At 39.5% G+C, this 23,892-nt stretch overlaps 1 protein-coding gene and 1 long non-coding RNA gene across 8 annotated transcripts in view; one reads left to right on the top strand and one right to left on the bottom strand.

Moving 5' to 3' along the window:
• LOC138016956 (uncharacterized) overlaps positions 1-23,094 on the bottom strand; it is a 28,675-nt gene extending 5,581 nt beyond the window's left edge. The window contains exons 1-3 of one of the 4 annotated variants that reach the window (XR_011125902.1): positions 22,836-23,094; positions 22,437-22,687; positions 21,107-21,186 (exon numbers count right to left, since the gene is read on the bottom strand). This is a non-coding gene — a long non-coding RNA (uncharacterized lncRNA). Of the gene's footprint in view, positions 1-10,148; positions 10,593-19,837; positions 21,187-22,436; positions 22,688-22,835 lie in introns of those variants that run through there. The other 3 variants (XR_011125901.1, XR_011125904.1, XR_011125903.1) reach the window with 3 other exon arrangements.
• Positions 1,029-20,999, top strand: LOC138016954 (prickle planar cell polarity protein 3-B-like). Of its 4 annotated transcripts, none has more exons than XM_068864143.1 (6): positions 1,029-1,180; positions 11,216-11,301; positions 14,929-15,109; positions 16,105-16,356; positions 18,508-18,711; positions 19,046-20,999. In XM_068864143.1, the coding sequence occupies exons 2-6, from the start codon at positions 11,219-11,221 to the stop codon at positions 20,573-20,575; spliced, it is 2,250 nt and encodes a 749-aa protein (XP_068720244.1). In that variant the 5' UTR covers positions 1,029-1,180; positions 11,216-11,218; the 3' UTR covers positions 20,576-20,999. The 4 variants fall into 4 exon arrangements, with proteins under 4 accessions (XP_068720244.1, XP_068720241.1, XP_068720242.1 ...); XM_068864140.1 differs by lacking the exon at positions 1,029-1,180 and adding an exon at positions 7,219-7,297; XM_068864141.1 differs by lacking the exon at positions 1,029-1,180 and adding an exon at positions 10,914-11,096.
• Positions 23,095-23,892: the final 798 nt, after the last annotated feature.

The raw sequence follows: 23,892 nt of genomic DNA on the forward strand, positions 1-23,892 counted from the left end.
TGCAAACATCACACCCGCCAAACGTCTGGCAGACACAACCTCTCGTCTCCTTCGCTCTTGTGGTTGACATACTTAATTTATCAGCTTATTCTATTTTTTTTCAAATTTCTCACTTTAATTTTAAACTGAACCAAGATTAAATTGTGCAAGAATGAAATCATCAACAAATCCGACGATGTGAATCTCAGTTGGCCTTGATTTTACACAATAAACTCAAAGGAAATGCTATTCGAATACAAATTAGTTAAGTGGAAGCCAAGGGAAATATCGATGAGCTAACAAGCTTAACTATCAGTGATGTATGTGGTTCAATTAACATGTCAAGAATGTCGAAAATTGGCCACAAGAAAGCGTTGGACGCGATATACACTTGAACGGACCAATCAAACGCCGTAAACGAGAGTATTTTTTTCAAGGTTTAAATTAGGGTCTAGAATAGCGTGCCCAGAATTCTGCACTCCGTCAACAGCGATTAAAAGTGATTTCAATCAAAACGTTTCACAAATAAACTGAGTTTTTGAAGCATATCTGGCTGTCATCAAATAAGATAACGAAGAACCCATGGATTTATAGCCGAACGATGAAGTACAAAATACATGAAAGTTGCGTATGCACGAAAGTTGCTGTTCAGCTTGATTCAGTCCCAACAGCGGCGTAACTATTTTAGCCAGCCAAAGCACGCTTCAGTAAGAATCCAAACAATATTGTACGATCTCAACTAAATCGTTGTTAATAAATTTCATTGATAATTTGAGTGAGAGGCCATCATCAGTGCACGTCTTGAGTTGGGTTTTGCCGATTTCTATTCCTTATACCGATAGTGTAAATTTGTTTTCTCTTCTTTTTCGGAAACTGAACAAGTCTTTTATTGGTGATCAATGAAGCACAGAATAGACGCATTATTTTATGTAAATATACTTCCTGGCTACTATTCATACAAGTAATATCGCGCTGATTGATCAACTTGTCTGTGAGATTAATAGCTTCTTCAAAACCATACCCACATCGATGATTATGCAAATAATCACTCCTCAATAGATTAATTTTCTTGTATTATCCAGTGAAGCCCTTAGTCAGAAACGCAGCGTACAAAAAGGAGAGAAAGGAGGTCACGGGTTTCTTTACAAAGCCTCCATCTAACAAAGGGCTTTCTTAAGAGTTTGGTGATTGGAATACGAAGGTAAGAGAACTACTAATCCGATGAGCATGCATTTCATATTACTGGGTTAAGAAAGTTCTGACGCAGTGTACACAAGTGCAACTCTTAAGTCATCGATATCAGTTGAACATACTAAGTCTCGAAATGACCTGGATTTGGTTAAACTGCTAGTGTGAGTACATTTTCATAAATTTACTGCCCTCGTGTTATTTTTACAAAAAGACAGCCAGAGGAAATTGCTTTCTAAAACTCAAAATGCGTTATATAGAAGGCAAACGGTAAATTTTTAGTTTCGTGCCTCTTCTTGTAGCATCTGCCATAGCGACAAAAGTGCGCTCGAGGCAACTTGACGCAATTGGAATATTCTTTGTCTTCATGGGTCAATAAAAGGATTCGATCATGAAAGAAGGAGAAATGTACTTGCAATTCACGTATGTATTGTGATCGAACGTATCATTTGTTTTTATTCGCGAGTTGTAAAAGAAAGAGACGGTAGTAATTACTGTATAATTTCAACTATGCAACGCTGCCTACGAAAGGACTCCTTCGAAATTTCGGCAAAGTACACCCTCATCGCCAATTCATTCAAATAAAAACTGATGGTTTATAAAATCGCAACAAAGGAAATCTCGTGTTTTGAATAAGACTAACTGTATTAAAAAACGCTGGCTTGAAAAACCACGAAATTTGAATAAAACTAATACATTGTAGCGTGAAATAATTGCCATAATCAATGGACGGAGTCAGTTATCGTTTTTCGCGCGAGTAGTGTAAAACTCAAATGGAGCTATTGAAAGACAATGAAATCTCGTTATTAAACCGATGAACCGTTCATCCTAGACCAATATACATTAGTAATAGGGTGGCACTCAAGTAAGTGCCTACGTCGACAAGTCTTATTTGAGTTAGCCTTACTACGTGTTCTCGATATGGCATTCATGGGGAACAAAATTAGCCACAAAAACCCCAATTCATTGATAGGATCTTAACAGTCTATTTTCCATTATGGACACCTAGTGGGTGTAAAATACGGCTGAAGATATGGCCCCCCATGGTGCGTGTACAGCAATTATTGCCCGACGTCGCAGATCAACAAATTGAGGAACTTTAGAAATGTGAGGTTAACGAGAAAGATGCTAAGCAATAACATTTCACGAGCAAAGCAATCGCTCTTCCCGTACGTTTTGAAGTTTTGGTTAGGTTAATTCCGTTTGCAGAATTTCGGAAGGGAAAAAAAATGTTTCGTATGATTGACGCATCCGCTGAAAAAGTTCCTTGTTCGGAACGTTTCATGGTGATTGGATTTTACAAAACGATTCAGATAATAAGCCTCGGCTGAACAAACGTCAAAAATTGGAGTTTAAGCTTCCTCCAATAGCCGTCAACGTGTAATGCCAAAATTAAGGAGATTGAGCTTAAGGGTAAAATTAAAAATAGATTAATTCAAGCGATTTCTTTTCTGTTATTCATTTTTGTGTTGTTATATCTGTTAAAAGGCCTAAAAAGAACGTGCATATTATTTAAGTGTCTTACCAAGGACTTAAACGATTAAAATACGTTATGATTCACTCGCTAATGCGTCTCCAAACCGCCGATGATTGCTGTCGCTGACGACATATAGGCGTACTTGAAATTTCAAATATGTCGATATCGGTATTCACGTGCATTTGGATAGAAGCTTGTGTATGCAGTTTCTGGCTTAGCATAGAACGTGATGCCAACGGTCCACATCGCTGTACGGGTTGAGTTGCTCAGTCCTTTACAGCTGCATAAAAATTACATAAATCTTATGCTTTGAATATTGTCGATTTACGGTAGTTCAATTAAGACATTCCACGAGGATAAAAGCTGACACTTGAAGCTTTTTTCCACAAGTGAATGCAACATTAGCATTTGGATTGAGAAATACTGCTCATCACTCCGGGCGAGAACCAAAAAATCAAACCAAAGAGAGCAACTTTTCAATCCCGTTTAGCTTAATTTTTATTTTATTTATTAACTTTGCCAGTCAAGGTGGCAGAGCGCCACAACAGCTTGCGCCAATTACTGTGGCCCCTTTTTTACCCTCCCAACCATGATACACAACAGAAGACAGACCACAACACCGGGAACTACGTGCCCTACTCTTAGCGACAAGTGTGTGGGTTCTTTTACGTCCCACAGGATTATTAACATTGAAGGGTTGTGAGAAGGAACCTCCGGCTTATCGTCCTTATCCGAGAAGACTTGAAAAGTCTAACCATTTGCTGATGTAGTTGCAAAGGCAGCACTTTCTCCTCAGTTATTTAAAAACCCTGAGTGTTGGTTCGGCCGGTGTTGAACGCGCGTCCTCCCGCGTGACAGTCCGGTACGCGGTACGCGGTACGCGGTGTCATGTCTTAAGATAACTCAACTCCAACTTCTTTTTTTTCTGGGATGAAATTCAAGATACCCCGGCCACTTCTCTGCCTGCAAACAAAGTGTACTGCTGTTTACGTCACAGTGGTCAGAAATGGCCGACTATTTTGAGTGAATAGTATTCTTGTCTCTTCTCCTACAAATCGGCAATTAACTTTTTGACAAAACTGGGAACTTAAAAGTCAAATAATTCACCTTATTTCTTCCTACTCCACAATGGTGTGAAAGAAACCCCACAAAACTAGATTGGGCAGAAATAAGACGTGGCAGATAGCATGTACTAACTCTGCTATAGCTTGAGAGTCAATTCATGCACTGAGGACATTGAGGAATTCACTTCTGCCTCTTTATTAAAAAGTTTATTTGTTTTCACTGGTTTTGTGTGGAGGCGCAATTTAAAATACAATCCCGGTAATGCTAACTTTGACGGTCCAGGTCACAAATCAGTCAGCAACTCCGTGTCCTACTCTTAGAGAACGATGTGTCCCGCATAAGGTTGTGAAACGGGGCTTACGATTTAAAGTCCTTATCCGAGGAGAGTACGGACCTCTTTGCAGATGTGATTACGAAGGAAATAGTTTCCCCTCAAGGATCACGAGTGATGGTCCGACCCGGCGAAGTCGAACCCTCGACTTCGATGCTCTTTCAACTTAACGATGCCGGTCGACAAGTTAAATTTGTAAAGAAACATCCATAACAAGAATTTCGCGCTTCAAGTAGTTTGATAGATACTGCAGTGCGAACTCTTTTCTCGAGACTTGCTGCATGCGTCCCAATTTTGCGCTTGAGACGCGTGACTGAATATTGTCTCGGAGACGACCAGAATCATCATACTAAGAGCTTCAACTGAGAAAGCCTTACTTTTAGCAATACTTCTTTGATAACGCGCCAAAAGCCAAAAGCTGCTGAAAAGTGTGAGTTCAGCAGCATGAAAGACTCCGCCTCACTCTCACTCTCTCACCTTTCTGTTGTCCACTGAAAGGGCCTACGGCAAAATTGAAATTAATACAGGGGTTTTAAGGCCACTTGTATGATTTAGAAGCGATACGGTTGTAAGGATTTTTTCCAGCGCATATGTCTACTAGTAGCCATCGAAATAAAACAGGATACTGTTGCGTTCCGGCTGTTTCGCCCCAATGTAGGAAGGGCCTTTTAAATTGTCTTACAATAGCCGTGGTTCTTAAAACCCAAATATCACTGGTCTCAGCATAGTTAATCTAGGGACTGGTTATGAAACCCTGAGAATTTCAAAAGGAGGAACAATACAGTGGCAATTAGATGTTGAACCGACCGTGACTCTGCACAATCTTTTGTTTTTGGTTCGCAAGTTAATTTCGAAAAAATTAGTCGAAGCTGTTGATTGGGTTTTGTGCAGGGTCAAGGCCAAAAAAGCAAACAAAAACATGAAACAAAGAAACTTGTCGAGTTTCATAACCAGCTTACATCTATTAACTATGGTCTCAGATACCCTGGATGTCGGGCGTATTTTTTTAATTCTGTGTTATCAGCACGCACACGGACTTAGTTTATTGTATACTTATCAACGGACTTCTAGAACCGGGGTTGGGCCACGACTGCGTATCGGAAATCAAGACGCTTCTTTAATAAATTTCTCTGGTGATTAGCATATCTTCAAAGCACAGATGTTAAATTGATCGATAAATCAATGTATACAAAATATTGAAGTTCTACCTCGGTAATTCGCACTTTTAGCGGTTTATTAAAACACCTGATAGGCAAAGATATAGGCTATTTAAAGGACATGCCCAGTCGTTCACTTGGTAAGTGAGGCAAAGTGAGAGCCGATCCTCCATTTATGCCTAAGATTATACATTCAAAGAATACAAAGAAGATGAAAATGGTGGAAACTGCTTCTGAAAAATCTTATGATGGAATCTTAATGAGATCATAAATGGAAAAAAGAAAAGAGAACCGGTACATTTATCTGGGAGAAAGCTCACTTTGGCGCGATGCAGATAGTCAGGAACCGGGTTATTTAAGACTGAAGCCGATAAACAACACCCCAGTCTTATCTACTTAGCCATGCTAATTTTCGTGTGTATTGTTTGATGGGCTAAGTGAGCGTGAAATTGTTTTTAAAAATGCATGTACACAGGCAAAAAAGCCGCCGACGATGACTGAATTTTAGGTGAAGAAAAAGCATGGAGGACTGAGTAGAATGTATATAGAAGGCATTTGTAAATTGGGACGAGGTCTTCAACATCAAGGCACCTGAACCTCAGTAGACCTCAATAAGCTGTAATCCAAAAGTTGTTAATAAATTCTTAATTCATAACATGCTTTTGTTCCCTCCTGTTAAGGTTCTAAAACTTCTAATTATAGTTCACTTGAGCTTCATTACAACCACTAAACGATCATTATTCGCAATTAATTCAAAACAGCCCTTCCCTAAATGTTCAAAGTTTCTATGTCACACAAATAACTAGAACAATGCTAATTGTGGTGGCGTGACATTTGAGCCAGAAAACTGCTTGGCTTAATTAAATAGATTAGCAATTTCCATTGACTGTTTTCGAAAAAATTAACTATAAGTATTGGAGGATAATGTTAAATGCTATTTTCTACCCATGTAAAGCATGTGAGCGCTATTCTTAAGCAGCCTTCGTATTTCGTTGTTCATTCCTCTGCATGAAGAACGTTCATAGGCAAAAATTTCTCCGGATAAGAGCAATTTGGTATTCACCCGAAAAGTGACACACAATGAAACACGATATGAGAGCACGATCAAAGAGATAAACTGAAACAAGATATGGGAGCACGAAAGCTAAAGTGCACTTTGATGGGGCCATTCGCTCCCGATCACAGACGCTGAATGGAAAATTTACAGGCCGCCAGCTCATTTTTATGGTGTCAAAAGTAACAAAAAGCCGCCCACAAGATATTTGTTAAAAAATGGACATATCTTTCAAACTTCTTATTGTAAATTGCGAAGAAATGGTAAAGCACAATCTATCAAAGCCGTCTTTATCGCTCAAAAACGGTTTCATACTAATGTGGATCACAGAATGTAAAAAGATCGCCCTAAATCAACACCGGGAAGTGTGAGGAAAACTGGAAGTGGCAAAGAATCGACAAGGTACTTGATGAAAAACTCATTAACATTCGTCACGTTTCACATCTGCCTTTTTCATTTACCTTTCCCCAAGAGTTAGTAAAAAGCTGCAAAATGAGAACACGATCAGTAAGATACGTGGAAGTAAAATTGAAAATGCATCAACTCATTAAAGTACTTGCTAGAAAGTCTCAATTTAAAAGTATGCGGGCACATCTGCGCTTCCAAATTACATCTTTCGACTTCAACCCCCACGAAATAAAAGCCTCCAAATATTAAAGCATATCAAGCAAGGGTGCATAGAGTCTAGAGAGGAAATGTGATGATGCGAATCAGTCCTACAACACGGCTATTCAGTTCCTTTTCATTTTGATTAAGGCCTTGTTTTCATTTAAAAGATGAAGGCTGAAAGAACGAAATTAAGACCAGAGATCGATTACTTTCAAAACAGAGACTATGTGACTCCTTAGTATCCCATTACAGCAGGTGTATCCTCCAGCTTCTTTTGTGTAATATCGCTTGAGTTTCATTTTAATCATTAATTTTTAACGAGAGAGTCATGATTTACTTGCTCGTCGTTGAAAGCCTTGGTGAGTAGACTGGCGTACCATTGATTCGATTTACTCTGTCCGATGCGGAAACACAGGAAAGATTGCCGAGTAGAAAATGTAAGTTGTTGGTTAGTTTTGATTATAGAGAGCTATAGCCGTCGACCGGTATATTGGTAAGAATAAGGGGGAATAGATCGTGATAGACCCATATTCAGTGCAGGTTTTTGAATATAATCCACACATTCGTCAGACTCCAAACAACTGGCTTGCTTGCCAAATATTCTTAATCGGTGCGGTTCAGTTTTCATTTGTCGGTTTCGTCGTAAAGTGAAGAAAAAGAAAAAAACACCTGTGGTTGAGCCAACTTATGGTTGCAACTCACGCATCTTATGGCAAGCAATCACAAGACTCACAACGCAGTAATCTAAAAGCTATTCCATCCCACTGGGATGCGATCACGGCATCGAAAACACATTAAACACGGCAAACCAGCTAGCATCAAGTTTTCATTACTTAGAACCTTTTCGGTTCTTTCGGAGTTCGCCAATTAAAGGCTCTGCTTCCTCAAAGTTCATTACAAAAGGACTCTCAACGAAAACGAAGGATCCAATGAAATTACTAGATAATCCGACGATAGTGAACCAGCACTGTAAAAGGCATGGACCGAGTTGCATTATATTTGGCCTTGCCGTATAATCTGATTGGCTACGGTCGTTCGAATAGTTACACTGGCACATGCGTACACGTGGTGTCCTTAAGCTTGACCTGGTGACGTGCTTTTGGCTTCAATGAAGCTTTAACATTGTACAAGATGATCAGCTTTTCCGTTTCAGTTAATCATTATAATATATTAGAATATTGTTTTCACGAACATCTCATAATAGATAACTGCATAATACCTCTAATGGTATGGATGGCACAAGAATAATACTGACAATACTGGAATCTCTTATAGTGCAAAATACTTCTTTTTAATCTTCGGAGTTCACAGCCACTAATATGTAGAAAGTTAAATTATTGTTGATTTCATAGTGGCCTCTTGCCCTAAAATGACGACCTTCTCATTACTAAACAAAAAAAGCAAGGTGACTCACCATAACAACAATAAAAGCAAGGTGACACACGCTAACACCAACCCGGTGTGGCCAACACACCATGCATGCGCACAACCATTTCACCCGGTAAATTACCAGCCATGGACAGCTGTTTCGGCCTTGCTGGGCCTCATCACCATGGCGTAGCTAACATACCAGGCGGGTGTGTTTAGCACTCACCATAACACCCACCCGGTGTGGCCAACACATCACGCATTCTGAATACAAGTTCGTATGGCTCTACCAGTGAGCTATACTGGGGAGACTCATCTTCTATAGCTCGGCCATTTTAAGGCTAACGGTTAACCCCAAGGAGACAGATGGCACACAACCTTTTACAATTTAATTGAACTGGTATAACAACGCAGTTGGTTGTATTTTAAGGTTGGGGTTCATTGGGGAAAAAGATGTCACTAGACTTTTGCATTAAACAAGACACTCCTTATTGGTCTTAGATGAGAGTATCCGGAAAAAACAATTTCCTTTGTCGGCGTGCTGTCTTCATTAAACCATACTGATGCCAAATTAACATCAAATGTGCCAGATCTTAGGATTTCACTATATTTAGCAGTGGTTTTCCCTTATCTGCTCCAATTACCAAACTCGTCACTCCCTACATCGAATTCTCTGACGTGAAGGCGCTTTACGCCACTTGACTACTAATCGGGAGGACCGGGAGCGGTTAAACAAATAGGTACATCGAATTGAGACACAAAATGGGCGCATGAACAGGACTTCGTTGGCATTGAGAAAAGCTCTAAGCCTTCTACGGGTTTTGCGAGTCAAGGAGCTTTGGATCAGCTTGAAAGGAACAACTATATACCCCAAAGCCGGGGTAATGACCGATTGCATCCTCTCCGTTTAAGGAACAACCACTGTGGTTCTAGGTTTCTTTTCTTTTACCGGGCATTTATCGCATCCATTGATTTCGAGTTCGTTTTTTTTTCCGAATCGAATCACAGAGGATATGTTTTATGGGTGAGTTCTGAAACAAGCAAATCAACTTGCATATTTGATCAAAACTGGGGTATCGTTATCACCAAAAATGGCTTCTAAAAATTGAAGATAGTAACGACTGTTGCGCGTGCTTCAAACACTCATCTTCACTGGCTTATTTCCCAACAAAATTATTTACTTCTGAAATAAGCAATGTTGTTCCCTTAATCCTGGGAGAAAAACATACACCTCTTTGATGAGATATCAATTTTGTGGGCGCCGGCAAAAATCAACTTTGACAAACAAAGAGTCCATGGCTGCTGAAAACCGAACCCAAGGTGAGACGATACTGACGATAACTGACAAGTCGAGATACACAGACCCCCTTACAGTGACCAACTACGATTTCCAATTTCCTGAATCTCTAAGCAGCAATCACGTCCCAGAAAGAGGTTCTTATTTATACTTTTTTGTCATTGAAGTGCTTGTCACAACAGACGTGCAACTGTCGTCTGACCTTGCCCGATCCTTTAGACAAAAACGATCAACTTAGCAGTCATGTGCTGTTGCCTTTGTTTCGGCTACGAGATGTACAAGACTTGAATCGCACAAGTAATTGACCATGGAATACCAGCACAGTAATTCTCGCTTACAATTCACTTAACATCGGTTTCTCGATGTGGCAAATCGAGCTCAAGCCGGGTGGACGCAAATTGGGAAAAGATTGAAGTTTTCGTTTTTGATGAAGAGCAATCCCGTCCACGAGACCCGATTTCACATTATACATTTCGTACAGTTTCATGCGCATAGAATCTTAACAGACAGGCCTACACATTCACCATTTGATCGCCAATGCACTTCAGAGTTACTTTTTCATCGATGCTGCAAGTATGAAATAAATGTCGTTGAGGTCACTCGCCATTAAAGTGCATTCTTACCTTGCACTAGTATCTCACTAGGCAACGGACTCTCTCATTTATCGCATGATTTCGGTAGATTCCTTAAACGCCTCTCTCACCTGTTCCCTGCTGATACGCTTGTTTGGATAAATCAGGCAACATAACAGTGCACACAACATCGGCAAAGGGATCCGACGTAAAATATACAAAGGAGTTCTTAATTTTAGTGCGACATTAACCATCCCCTCTCAGTCTTGGATGTTTCTGCTCACAAGTGCATTACTTTGTCGCTATCATCAAAACAGCGGGAGTTTCATTGTCGACTTAACCACGCGCACTTGCATATTTTTAGGAATGCAAAAATTTATCGAACTTGTTTGTCTTCTGTATACAAACGTAACTCATTACAAATCTTTTTCAACAGGGGTTTTGTATCATTTGTTTTCTCGAGTGTTAACTAATGATAATGAATTCACGCCTACGATTGGCTCAACCCTTAGCATTGTCTTCTTACGCATATTAAATTTATTTCTTCTTTCTGATGCTTTCACTGTTGTGTTTCCCTGGCCAGACTGGTAAATGAATTCAGCAGGTCAAACTTGTGGACAGGAATTTCCTCCCCGGGGGGACTCAAGTGTTCTTTGTCCCACGATGTTTCCCTCGTTCTCACGAAGCAGAGCGTCTATTGCTAGGAAGTGTGTTGACAATGCGGAATGCGCACCAACGAATCTGATTGGACTGCGTTTTAATTACGATCTTGGTGTGTCAATCACACGCTTCAAAAGGTTATATTGATTTTACTGTTCAGTAACGTAGTGCACGTTTGTTGGCCTTGTCTTGTCGGTGAGCTCTGTAAACCATTGATCCTTGATGTGATTAGTAAGGGGTTCGTTTACCGACCCAAGCGTGTTGGACAAAAACTTGACTGCACTGCACTGTAAGAGAAAATCTTGACTGAACATGATGAAAAAGACGAGAATGTTGTCGGTAGGATGCGAGAATTCTTGAAAATCTACGCTGCTGATAAAACAGAGTCTTCTTCGCTATTGAGGACTGTGGTAAAGATCACATCAATTGACAACGCGTTTTGCTTATGATTTTAACAGAGTATGGTGGCTCATGAGGAAGACAACACAAAGACGTGCAACAACTGCCGCGAGCTATGTCCAGGGTTTTCAGCCCATTATTGGCGGTAAGTAAAGGGCAGTTTCACTGAAATAAGCAACAGGGCTTGAATTGAACACGGTACGTAATCGACTGGGTTAGTTTGTTCCCAGCGAGAATGTATTGCTGCCGCAAAACGACACATTATTCCAAAATAAATCACAACCTGTTTGTCCCGGGGTGAAAGTATATAGCCATTCTCCTTTGGGATAATTGGCGATATTGTGCTTTGGAATTTTGTGTATTCGACAATCGGGACGCCAGCAGAAGGCTTCTACCAGTGGCTTCGTCCAAAAGATTAGATAGGTATTTAAGATACGGAATGGAGGTATCAGGGCGTCAAGCCAAAAAGATCAATCTTCAGTTCTTTGTAAGAAGCTATGTTCTTTCTTAAACTCCTTTAAACCAAGGGATGACAGTCGAGTGTTTCTTGTTAGTAGACTCAACATGAAACAATAGTTACGCTAATTTTACAGTCTTCGATTGTTTTTTTGTCTTTTGGTAATTCGCATAAAAGCACCAAGTTTTTCAAACATTCACAATTTAAGTTTCTTTCACCACATGTTAGTTTCGAAAGGCGCGGATCGATTTCCGTGTTTATTAGCGAGCAAATGGGTTTAGCAAATTAAAATAGTCTCGGATCTATCCTTGAGACACTCGCAGTTTGTTTGTTTAGTATCGTTAGGTCATTCATCCATCGCAGAGGTGTACCCATCCTTAGCATTAATGCGAATCGGAAGAATTGTTCTGAGTAAAGAGGCAATTCGATCAAAACAAATGTGTTTAGCAGAGACACTTAACCGGATGGATAAAGCTCTTCGGCCGTTTTTCGAATTTTACAAAAGTCGGAAGAAGGTGACGCGGTCGACAGAGCTGTCAGTTCCTGACCAGACGGGTGGAAATTTTATTTTTTCGTACAGGGCATCACCACACGAAATTCCACGAAACATCGATGCAGTGTCTTTTTTTCGCGGCGACAGTGTGTAAATAGCTGAGGTGAACTCGAGTATGCACTTAATGACGCCTAATCTCGTAACAGCAGAACAGCAGTCTTGTTTTCGTTGTAATACATCCTCGTCCGGAGACTGCTTGGCGTGCGCTGCTGAGAATTGCCATTTGTCACTTGCTGATTGAGATAGTGCGTAGGCTCGAGACAAAACCTTGCGGCGGATCGACTTCTGTTGCCGCGAAAAATACCTTAAAAATGCCTTTGATTGCCCGCGTAAAAGCAGGGCGACACGAAGCACTGTAACCTCGAAGGAGGCGTTGAGCAAAGGAGGGATTCGAAAAACGTCACCCGTCCCAAATACAGATAACAAATGCGCCCCTTCATCAAGTTACGAAGAATTTGATTTCTGTTTTGAGTCTTCAGAAACTGATTTTTTAATTTGGAAAATGACTAAGGCTGACGTAATTGTTAATCATTTGCCTTTCTACTCAAGGCCGTTTTTCTCACACTAGCGATTTACTGTGGGAAATCTGTCTTTTCTCGGTTATTCAAGTTGAAAATGCACAAGACCCTAAGGGCATCCTTCATGTATCCCTTACTCTTGTGTATAACACGCCTGAGGCGATGTAGCAAATTCTGGCGATTTTGACATTACTTTATTCGAATTGTTTATGAGGACGATGCCATGAAAAACCCCCGTATTTTAGTCCTTTGAAATGACAACTTAATTTACATGGCTTAGTTCTCATTTCTGCATAGACCATACAAAATATCAACCTTTCTTTCCAAAGGACATTGTTTATCGCACACCATTAAAACGCAATTAATTTTCCAACTCGCCTTGAAATAAAAATATTGGCTGTTGTAAACGGATTGTTAATATTTGCGTTTGTGGACGATAACACCACATGAAAACAATGACAATTTCGGAAGTGAGTGGAAGAGTAAGTTTGGGATCTAACACATGTGATCTTTAAACACGCAGCATCCTTTAAAATACGACGTTATCTGTTCATTTCTACTCTTGAAAATTCCCATTGATCGGGAAAGTGGCTTACAGTGATAAAAAATATTAAGCAGTTAGATTTAGTTGCGATTGCGACAATGATCATCCTTATCTTAAATCTTTTTTCTTTGAAGCTTAAACATAATTATTATTACTCTTTTCGTTAACTGCTATTTTCCACTCTAGAGGAAGTTTCCTTTCGCGATTCTTTAAGCCGATTGTGTGGTCTTTTTTCTCACAAGAATTGAAACAACAACTCAACCTCCGACAATTACATTATATGCATAATAAAAAAATCGGTTTTGCGTTTTAAGTCGACGAGGTTTCCTCAAATTGGCTTTTATATCCTCCTCTAAATATTTATGTCATCTAAAACGTTTGTTTTAACTTCCGAACAAAAATATTGACGACCCCCATGATTTTAAAAGAGAAACGCCTGTAATTAAAACACAAAAAGTGCTTTTCACACTTTTCACCAGGCTGATTTTTTCAAGAGGTAACTGTTTCTATGCGCCATACGATATTCATTTGCTTTTTCTGGATGCTGGGAATACACACGGTTTCAATATAGACTTGTATATTTTTTAATTTCTAATTGTTGTTGCCTCGTTTCTCTTCATATTCTCATTTTTTTTTGTTGTTCTTCTGGCACGCAGTGAAAAGTAGGATGTTTTTATAAAATTTAATTTAAATTCAATTTTAAATATTGTCCTCTCAATTAACTTCTCAGCAGTAAACATCAAGTATAAAATTGAGTTTTTTCCGAAGAAAAAGGATTAGTTTAGTTGCTGTCATTTACAGAACATTGTTCTCACTAGAAACATTTAAGATTATTTCTAAGTTTTAGACATCTATTGCTATGTTTGGAAAATTAACTACCCAAATGTGACAGGAGTGTTGTAAGATCTTGTAAGTACAGAACGAGGCAACACCCTCAACAGCTGAGAAGTTTATGAAGGATAGGCTACATTCAGTACATTGTGTGAAGTCTTGAAGAAGATTACCGTTAAATGAACATCTTCGAATGAAGACTTACATGTAGAAGGTTTGGGATGCCCGAGTTCCCCCTTTGATCTAAACATTTTGAAAGTTTAAATCCTTTTGGTTGGAATGCTAATTTCTCCTCCGTCAGTAACACAATAGGTGACAAGATTTTCAATTCTTGAAATGGTGTAATTAATTGGAATATTTCTTGAACAAGTCTGTTCTTGTTAACTTATCTCGACCTGAGTACATTTATTTTTCCTTTAACAGTTGATCACTAGATGTTGTGCATTAGGGTAATTTTGAGTTGAAAATAGGATAAAAATAGGGCTCAGTCAAGATGCAGCTTAACGTAAATGAGAAAATATTGAGAATCCGTGAGGATTCAATGATTTTTATGACACCTTTTAAGTGCCTAATGTCAAATATTATCAGAAGTTGTTGAGAGACATGTCTGAAGAGTTGCATATTTCTTCAAAATATTCATCAGAAGGCACGGAACTTTACCAAGGGAGTAAAACAGGGCAGTTAGAAAGAGTAACTTCCAATTACCGGTAGTTAGTTCTGATTAATTTTAAACAGCAGAAGTTTGATTTGATACTACTGCTTACTTTAATTTTGTCTTTGATATCAAGTTTGCTATCCATTTCATGTTTGAAATGTTAGTCTTAAATTAAGTTAACATTAATGGAGAAATATCGATTTTTAAACTCCAGGAAAATTTGCCAGCATTGTAAGTGCCCAAGAGAGGATCATAATATTATTGTGGATGATGCTAGGGCAGGACGGAGTTTATTTTTAGGAGATGCAAACTATTCTGGATTCCCCAGCGATGATGACAGTGGTTGTGCTTTAGATGAATATGCATGGGTTCCACCTGGATTAAAAGCTGAACAGGTTGGTGAAAAAGAAAAAGGAAAGAAACTTTAAGTGTCTACTCTAGTCTGCTAACACTGGAGCACTAATTGGGGACACTGTAAACTGAAATCAACATTGAAAGTAAGGCAAATGAAATTAAATGTTTTTTTTGAGAAGAGGGGAAAGCCGGAGTACCCGGAGAAAGACCTCTCAGAGCAGATTGGAGAACCAGCAAAGTCGACCTACATATGACGCCGAGTCTGGGAATCGAACCTGGGCCAAAGTGGTGGGAGGCAAGTGCTCTCACCATGACTCCAGCCCTGCAGCCTGAAAACAGGAAATTTCTTCCTCACAAGTGTATTTTTTGTTTTTTCTGCTGTAGTGTCTTATCCTTACCAGATGCTTATGGCAGTATGGGAATCACTGACAATGACCAGAAAAACTGTTGGCAATCCAAAATAAAAACTGTTGGGTGGTTGGGCATAGTAAATTGTACCATCAGTGTTTGTTCAGTTTATCTAAGATGAGGTGCTTTATGCTCCAACGTGTCCAATGTTGTCAGACAATTTCAGCAAAGGCGTATAGCACATTTTGATAAGATGCTCATTGAATGCGACTGAAATTTGTGACGATTTGAGTTCTCAATAAATCTCTTAAAAGCTAGACAGTTATTGTTCAATTGGGAATGTTGTGAACAAGTTAACCAATAATGTCCAGGCACAAAGTGGTTAGAGCGAGTTTCAATCGTGTGTTGTAAAGCCAAAACCAAAGTAATTACTTTGGCCAAGAAAAAAGGACGGAGACAATCCAGTAAACCAATCAGAACTCGAAGTTATCATATGTAGCCGATACAAAGCTCGGGAAAATGTGCACGGGTGAGCCACGACTGGTTTTGGTTTCACTTATGATTGGTTGAAAAAGTGGTGCGATAACCAATAACTTAGTGAAGTAATGCAAAACGAAAGCACTTCATTAATTACTTTCGACACTCAATTGAAAACCGCTATAATGTGACAAACCAACCATCATTTTAGGTACATGCCTACATGAGTGCACTACCAGAAGAAAAGGTTCCATACATTGACAGCCACGGAGAAAGATATCGCAATAAACAGATCATTGTCCAACTCCCACCTTATGATAGTGAAGCACGGTTTTGTAATGGCCTAACTGATGAGGAAAAAAGAGAACTGCGAATCTTTGTGGCACTGAGGAAAAGAGACGCTTTAGATCGAGGCGTTGTAAAGCAGGTCCCTGAGGTTTCAGAAGGATACAGCTGTAAGGAGGTAAGAATATCTAAGTGAAAAGTGATTTTTGTTGATAACCTTGTCAAATAAGTTGCTGTGTGCTCAAGTAGTCAAGGTAGTAGGGTTATAAAGACAAGAAAGGTGCAAGCTTGCATGGGTTTCTTACCAGAAAGATACTAAATATGCATCACTGAAAGTTCCAAAATTGCCAGAAGCCTGCTCAATTTGACTGCACAGCTGTGTTTGTGCTTGTGTCAGCAGTGTTTACAAGTCAATGAAATATGCAATTAACTGAGTGACAAGAGCAGCCAAGGTTAGGAAGGCAGTAGACAAAGGTTCTGCTGAGGGAATACCGGTACTTTACAAGGATGTGGCTGCCCAAGATGTCAATATCAGGGACCGCTCTGCTGGCTTGCCAATTCGCATATGACTACTAGTCCTCCAATATGGCCAATAAAATGTAATTTGACTAAAATTTTTGGTGAGAAGTAATAAATTAAGAGTTAAAATCTTAATGACTGTAAGCAGACGGTTCGAGTTATTTCGCTTCCTGTTTGAATGTATACAAACAGATTGTCAACTACGGTGTTAAGACAAAATAATCATTTCATTGGTGCATTAGTTGATTCAATCCATAGTCATGTGTGACCTCTCATGCGAAAACATACACTAAGGACTTTCTGTGTATGACCGGAATTCTGTGTGGAAGCCGTGTGACACCCATGAGGTTTTAATTTTAAGCCGTTCTAGGGGCTTGGCTCACTCATGTGACCGACCTAGTCAGCGGTTAAAATTAAATGCCTACTCATTTGCTAGAAAAGTCCACTCGTTTGAACCAGGTAGGCAACCATGTGACTCCGAACAAATGTTGTCTCTCTCTGTTTTAACACATGTTAAATGTTCTTGTTGAGCAATAACACACTCCGACTTTTCCCAGTCGGGAAGGTTCGCAGATCGCAAGAGCTTAGATGTATTCTGTTGACACATCAGGCACAGGTCGGTCATTGGTTTAGCAACAACAAAGTTGGGATGAAATTGCTCCCACAGCCTCACAAGTGTTGTGTAACAGACAGCGTGTTTTCCCAATTCTTCGCAGGTTCTTTTAAACATGCGCCACACGTTCATTTTTGTCTCGGACGATGACAACAGGCGAATTTCATCTTTTTTAAATCCTGGTATTCTTCCGGGAAGGAGGACAGCATTTTCTTCAACATAATTTGTTAAAAAGTTCTTTACATCTTTGTTTATGGCTTGTGGTAGCGTGTTGTGAGGTAAGCACTTGCTGTTTTGGTGGATCCTTTGGGAGAGTCTGTTTTGCTTGTAGTGGTCTTTTAATCTGTGGAACCGCGAATAGCTTAAACCATAGATGTAAAAACATATTCTTGCAGATCGGAAGGTTTTGGCACAGTTTTGCGCTTTTCGTTTTTAAGGTCAGGTTTCGTCCAAACGACTGTAATTTTTTAAGAGCCGTTTGAGTTAACCGTGAAATCACAGCAACAGAAACAAAATGTTGACCCACTCGTGCAAATAATTTTTTTCAAGCCGTGTAAAATTTTCGACCACTCATGTGGGACTGCTGAGAACCTGTTTGGTCGTGCAGTGCCACTAGTTCACTCGACTTTTCAAGCCGTGAGGGAGCCGTGTGAAAAACCCGTTTCCGGGAAAGTCGTTAGTGTACGTTTTCCTGTGAGAGGTCACATGTACTAAAGCCAGCCAATCAGTGTTGCTGTTTTATTGTATTGATGCGCGTTGTTTTACGATAGTTTGCGAAATTTTCATTAAACAGCATGGCCGCAAACAGATTATGTGTTTTTTACTTACTGTATTTAATCTTATTATACTTATTATACAGATTTTCAATGCCTTAAGGGCAGACATCTACAGCTCAAAATTCACCAGAATGCAGGAAATAGCACCCAATTGTCAAAATTTTCTCGGGCCTAGGTTGCCCCGAACCCTGGCGTGTAAGCTTTGCGCTTGGCTATTAGTCAGAGGCTAAAAAAAATTTTAAAATGGCTAAATCTATTGGCTAAAGGTTCTAAAACCCTAGATTTCTCTGAATATCTACGAAAGAAATGAGTTAAGAGAAATTGCTTATATTCTGCAGTGAACAAAAATGATAACCAAACATTGACTTACAAAGGAAGAGGATAAACTCCATTATTTTTACCGTATCTTTTTTTCTTTCAGTGTGGCGATCGTGTTTGCCCAGGATCGATGGCAGTATTTGCTCCAAGAGCAGGTCAGAATACAAGCTGGCATGCTGATTGCTTTGTCTGCTATGTATGTAAAGAGCTTTTGGTGGATCTAATTTACTGCTTCAAAGATGGTAGGATATTCTGTGGGAGACACCATGCAGAAACCCTGAGACCCAGATGTGCTGCATGCGATGAGGTGTGTAAGTTTATTTTTGGCTTTGAGGAACCTTTGTGGTTGTGTCAATGCACCATTTTAGGATCACAGTTTGAGCACTAGCTGGGGTTTTACTAGGTTATGCCTGGTTTGAAAGTTGACAGCTGCACTTACACTGTAAATTACTATTTGGTTTTTTCTTCCCAATAATTAAGATTCATACATGTAAGGTTGTTCCTTTCCAGTCTTCTCGTTGTCTTTGTACAAGTAAGTGATAAAGTGAAATTGGACCATTTTCAAAAGCATCTATCTGATTGCCCTTCGTACTTAAATTATTTAGTATCCTTTCCTAATGTATTTGTCACTGTTTCACTAGATTATCTTTGCTGAGCAATGCACAGAGGCAGAAGACAGGTGCTGGCATGTTAATCATTTCTGTTGCTTTGAATGTGACTGCCCTCTCGGAGGTATGCGATACATAATGAAGGATGGAAACCCATTCTGTTGCCACTGTTTTAAGACAATGTATGCTGAATTCTGTGATGCCTGTGGGAAGCCAATTGATCCAGATGCCAGTCAAATGGAACACAATGGACAGCACTGGCATGCCACTGAGGAATGTTATTGTTGTTACAACTGCCGCAAACCTCTCCTCGGTCAGCCATTTCTACCGAAGAATGGAGATATTTATTGTTCTCCAGAATGCAGTCGTGGGATGCCAGTAATTTACCCTGAGGATAAGAAATATTCTCCACACCCACATTTGGATGAAACTAAACACTATAATGCCCATGAGTGCACTTCTGATCTGGGTACTCTTGAGTCTGATTATGTGACCTCTGGCACCCCATCTGCTTCAGGAGGACTTACTGCTCCATATGAACCAAGCACAGATGGTGATAGTGTTGGTCGGTATTCTTGCCTTCTATCCCATCACAGGGTTGGTCATTTAGAGAGAGAGGGCCTTGCAAATGCTCCAATTGGAATCTCTCATGGAAGGCTATCACACACCACATTTGGTGCATTAGCATCTTCAGGATACTTGACTGATGTGTTTGATAGCGTCAGTACCCATGGAGGCAATGATGTTGGTTTTCAATATGACAGCAGATTCCACAGGATTGAGAACCTTCAGGACATGTCTTGCAGGACTAGGCAGGCATTTGACAGTGTTGACAAAGCATACAAAGTACAAACGTTTGACAGTGCGAAAAGCTGTGACTTCATAAAAGCAACTCTTGTGGACAGTGAATCTACTAAAGATAGCAACTATGGAACAATTGAAAGGGATAGTAACTATGGCACAGAAACATCTTCAGCAAGTCGAGACTTCAACAAAAACCGTATGCATACGAAGGTAAAAGAACGGCATGTCTCTGGGTATGCATCAGACTATTGTTCGAGGACATCCAGAAGTTCAGGACATCGCACAAAAGTAAGACAATTTAAGTATTATGATATAGACACTGAGGACTTTATTAAGTCTAAAAGCTACTTTAGTGAGGGTGAAAGCTCGAGACCTTTGTCAAGATCTTTAGAAAGTCTAACATGGAAGCCAAGTTCACTTCCTGCCCCTCCAAGGAGCAGTCAAAGGAGATCTTCCTCAGGGACATACATATCTGCACGGAAGGAGCACATGATGAACAGAAACTCAGCTGTGCCAAAGGACTCTAAATCTCGCAATAGTCATCGTATCCAATCAAAGTCAATATCACAGTTGCCTTGGGAAGACCCATTTGCAAATCCAGTAGATAAGAGCAAGTCAAAGCAAGTAAGAAGACCAAGGATCACTTATACAGAAGATGGATTTATTGAAAAACCACAGTCTCAAGTTGTGAAGACAACTGATGCAGCCAAAAAGCATAAGTCGGGCAAAATAGGCAAACAAAATTGTTTGGTGCAATAAGTTCAAGTAAAAAGCAGATATATAGGATCAGAGCAAAGTATTTTAATTTAACAAAGAGTGCATGGAATTTATTGGAAAACAACCTGTACTGTCATACCCTAAGATGTAAATGTATCATGATTAGAAGTAGCTTTCTGTATTCTTTTGAATGTTTAGCTTACTACTGGCAAGTAGTATTGATCATAATTTGAAATCTTGTTTGTTTGTAAAAGGCAAAGACCCTGATTGAATCTAGGCAGGTAATTTTAGCTAGTGGAAAGAAAAAAGCAAACATGTTTATTGTATATTAATATCAGTAATAGTGGCCATGCAAATTTCACTCCCTTATCTCATTTCTTTGAGTAATTAGATAAAAAGGAAAACTAATATATGACATTTTTCCATTAAGAGAAATATATTTAACTATCATTTTTGTGAAATGCAACAACATTGATGATCATGTTATGTTTGGCATCATCAGGCTGGTTTTGTTACATTAATGCCTTCAATAAACAAAAATTGTACAAACAGCAGATTGTAAGGAGCAGATACCTTGCAGTATGCATAGCCACTTTGTCCACAGTGTGGCAATGTCTACAGGGTGGAATTTAGCATCTGTTGCATATCCCTACCTGTCAATCAGGGCAAAAAAATCATTAAATTCAGACCAAGCTTATGAAGGCCATCATTTAGACTGCACTTGTAAGTGATCTCTACAAACTAAGCAAAGTTCAGCTCTGGACTCAATTGGGGATATAAACTGGAAAATAAGCTTCCCTTATACTCTTTGTGAGGTTTCCTGTAACCAATCTGTTATTCATGCACTGCATTCACTGAGGGTTTAATGCAGGTTTGGTAATATGAAAGGGAATGGAAATTGTGAGATTTAGGAATATCTTCACATAGTTTTGCTGCTGCAAGAATACCGCAGGTACCCAAAATACCACAGTTCACCCAAAAGACATTGCATGCCGCGTTGAATCTCACAAAGACAGAAAATCTGAAAATTATCTAAACAAAACACTGGAACTACCTATTTCAAAACAACAACACAAGTGTGTAATGTTTTTTTGGGTGAACATAGGCCTCTAATACAGTGACTTGGAAGTGATGGTGAACCAGTGATTTCATCTGATGTATAAAACAATATTCAGCTCTGAAAATGTCTTCCAACCTGAACATTTCCAGCGGTTGTAATGTTCCTTCTGTTAAATAGATGATGCACATTGACACAGGCAATTTTTTTGTATTCATTCAACTAAAAGCTAAGGTTTGAAATTTAGGAAATTTTATGTGCCTATCACCCTGTGTTTGTGAGTTTTTCATCATCATTTTTTTTATCTTGGTGGAGTTGCTCAATGCAAGGGTAATAGTACTTGTAGTATATATTTCTCGAGGGGCCAGTTGCTCGAACCCTGGTTAGCGCAAACCATGCTTCGAGCAACCCGGGACAGGATGTCATGTTATTTAACACTGTTAATGCTAATCAAGCTCCAAGCAACCTAGACCTACTAAACATACAAAATACATACATACACACACATACTTTATATTTCTCGTCCCAAAGGGGCTTTTAAGAGAAAAGGATTATCACAATACAATACAATACAATACAACACAATGAGATAAAATATAATTTCAAAAAAAATTATACCACTCAATGGTATGAAAAGTGACATTCAAAGGTGGCCCCCAAAACCCAGTTGAATCATTCCATGTGACTTTCAACCAAACATTTTAACTGAATTGAATATAGAAAATACCCAAGTTCTGAAGTACTAGTCAAACAGATGCTCCCTCATCTAGCTATCTATCATACGGCATACGTTGTTATCTCGTCTTGGAAAGGACGAGATGAAAGTGGAAATTTTGATAATGTTACCTTGATTTTTATCTTGTGTCTCCGAGGGTTACTTAAGTGAGCCCCATGTCAAGCTCAGACCAAAATTTGTCTCTTGCTGTGTGGGAAAGAGAGGTTTTCGAAGCCCTAAGCCTGGTTTCTGGCAGTTACGAAGCTGCAACAGTAAAGGAATGTTTTATTTCTGCCCCGATAGCTGAGGCATACGATAATTAAAATTCCCTGGGCTTGCCGACTTCTCCATTCACTTTGGGAGAGGATGTGAGTGACGTAGCCTGAAAAACAAAAATGCAAATGTTCGGGAGTGAAAATAAAAATTTTAAACGTGTATTTACCGGATGTGTACTAAAATTGAACTGAAATGTTAAAATTTCGTTGTTTTACACGGACTACGATATTTGACTCGTATTGCTACTTTCCTACCGTCAAAGTAAAACCTGGCCGTTGTCTGGAATTTCCCCTTCTCGCTGTTAAACAGGCCCTTCGTACTCTGCCGCGGCTTCACTACGGAGCGTCCGGTTTGTTTCTTCCTTTCATTGCAATCAATGTTATGGCTCATAATTACCCAAGAGAAAAGTAAAGTAAAAAACTGCGACAAAGACCACACGTTTCAACCTCTACTAACAAAAATCACAAACGATGAGTCCGGAAACTGTTTGCGGCTGCAACTGGACATGCCCGGGCGTGCTACTCCTTTCCGGCCAAAACACTCTGCCTGCCGGCAGCGCGGGAAATTCTTTTCTGCTGGAATTTTTTCAAATCCTCTAATACATCTTGTTTACCTCCCAAAATGTTTGCATTTTCTCCTGGGACATGAAGATGTGCCAAGAGAAATCGAAAACAATGCCTAAGCAAAATTTTGGGGGGTAAACAAGGTGTAAGGGTCGATCCGCACTGAGGACAAAACAGTTCGTTTTAGCCGAAAAATCCGCGAGCACGGCACTTTTTAGGGTGCGTTCGATTGATACATGGAATAGAGGTTAGAAATCCTTCGTTTTTACGAAGATTCCCATTAAAATTATCAAACACCTCCTAAAATGCTGTTTTAAACTTATCTTTATTATCCTTGTTTCTTCAAAACACCAGACATGCCGTTTTAAATTACTCCACTGACGTATTCTTATTCCGGAATAGGGTCAATCGAACGCACCCTTAGGGTCCTGTTTGGAGTGATGATTTAAAATGGTATGTCTAGCGTTTTGAAGCAACAAGGATAATAAAGATAAATTAAAATAGCATTTTAGTAGGTCTTTGACAATTTTAATGTGAATCTCCGTAAAACCGAAGGACTTCTACCTTCCATTCCGCGTATTCGTATTCCTGAATACGGTCAATCGAACGCACCCTAAGTCGATCTGTGCGGATGGTTTGTCATGAAAGGACAGAATATTTTGACTCGGACAAATTTATCAAAGGAGCCGGTGTCCTGCCTCGGACCGTTTCATTGTTTTTTGTGCGAGTTACTTTATTTTGTTTTCAT

The sequence above is a fragment of the Montipora capricornis genome, chromosome 9 (assembly GCF_036669925.1).
Source record: "Montipora capricornis isolate CH-2021 chromosome 9, ASM3666992v2, whole genome shotgun sequence".
Lineage (NCBI taxonomy): Eukaryota > Metazoa > Cnidaria > Anthozoa > Scleractinia > Acroporidae > Montipora > Montipora capricornis.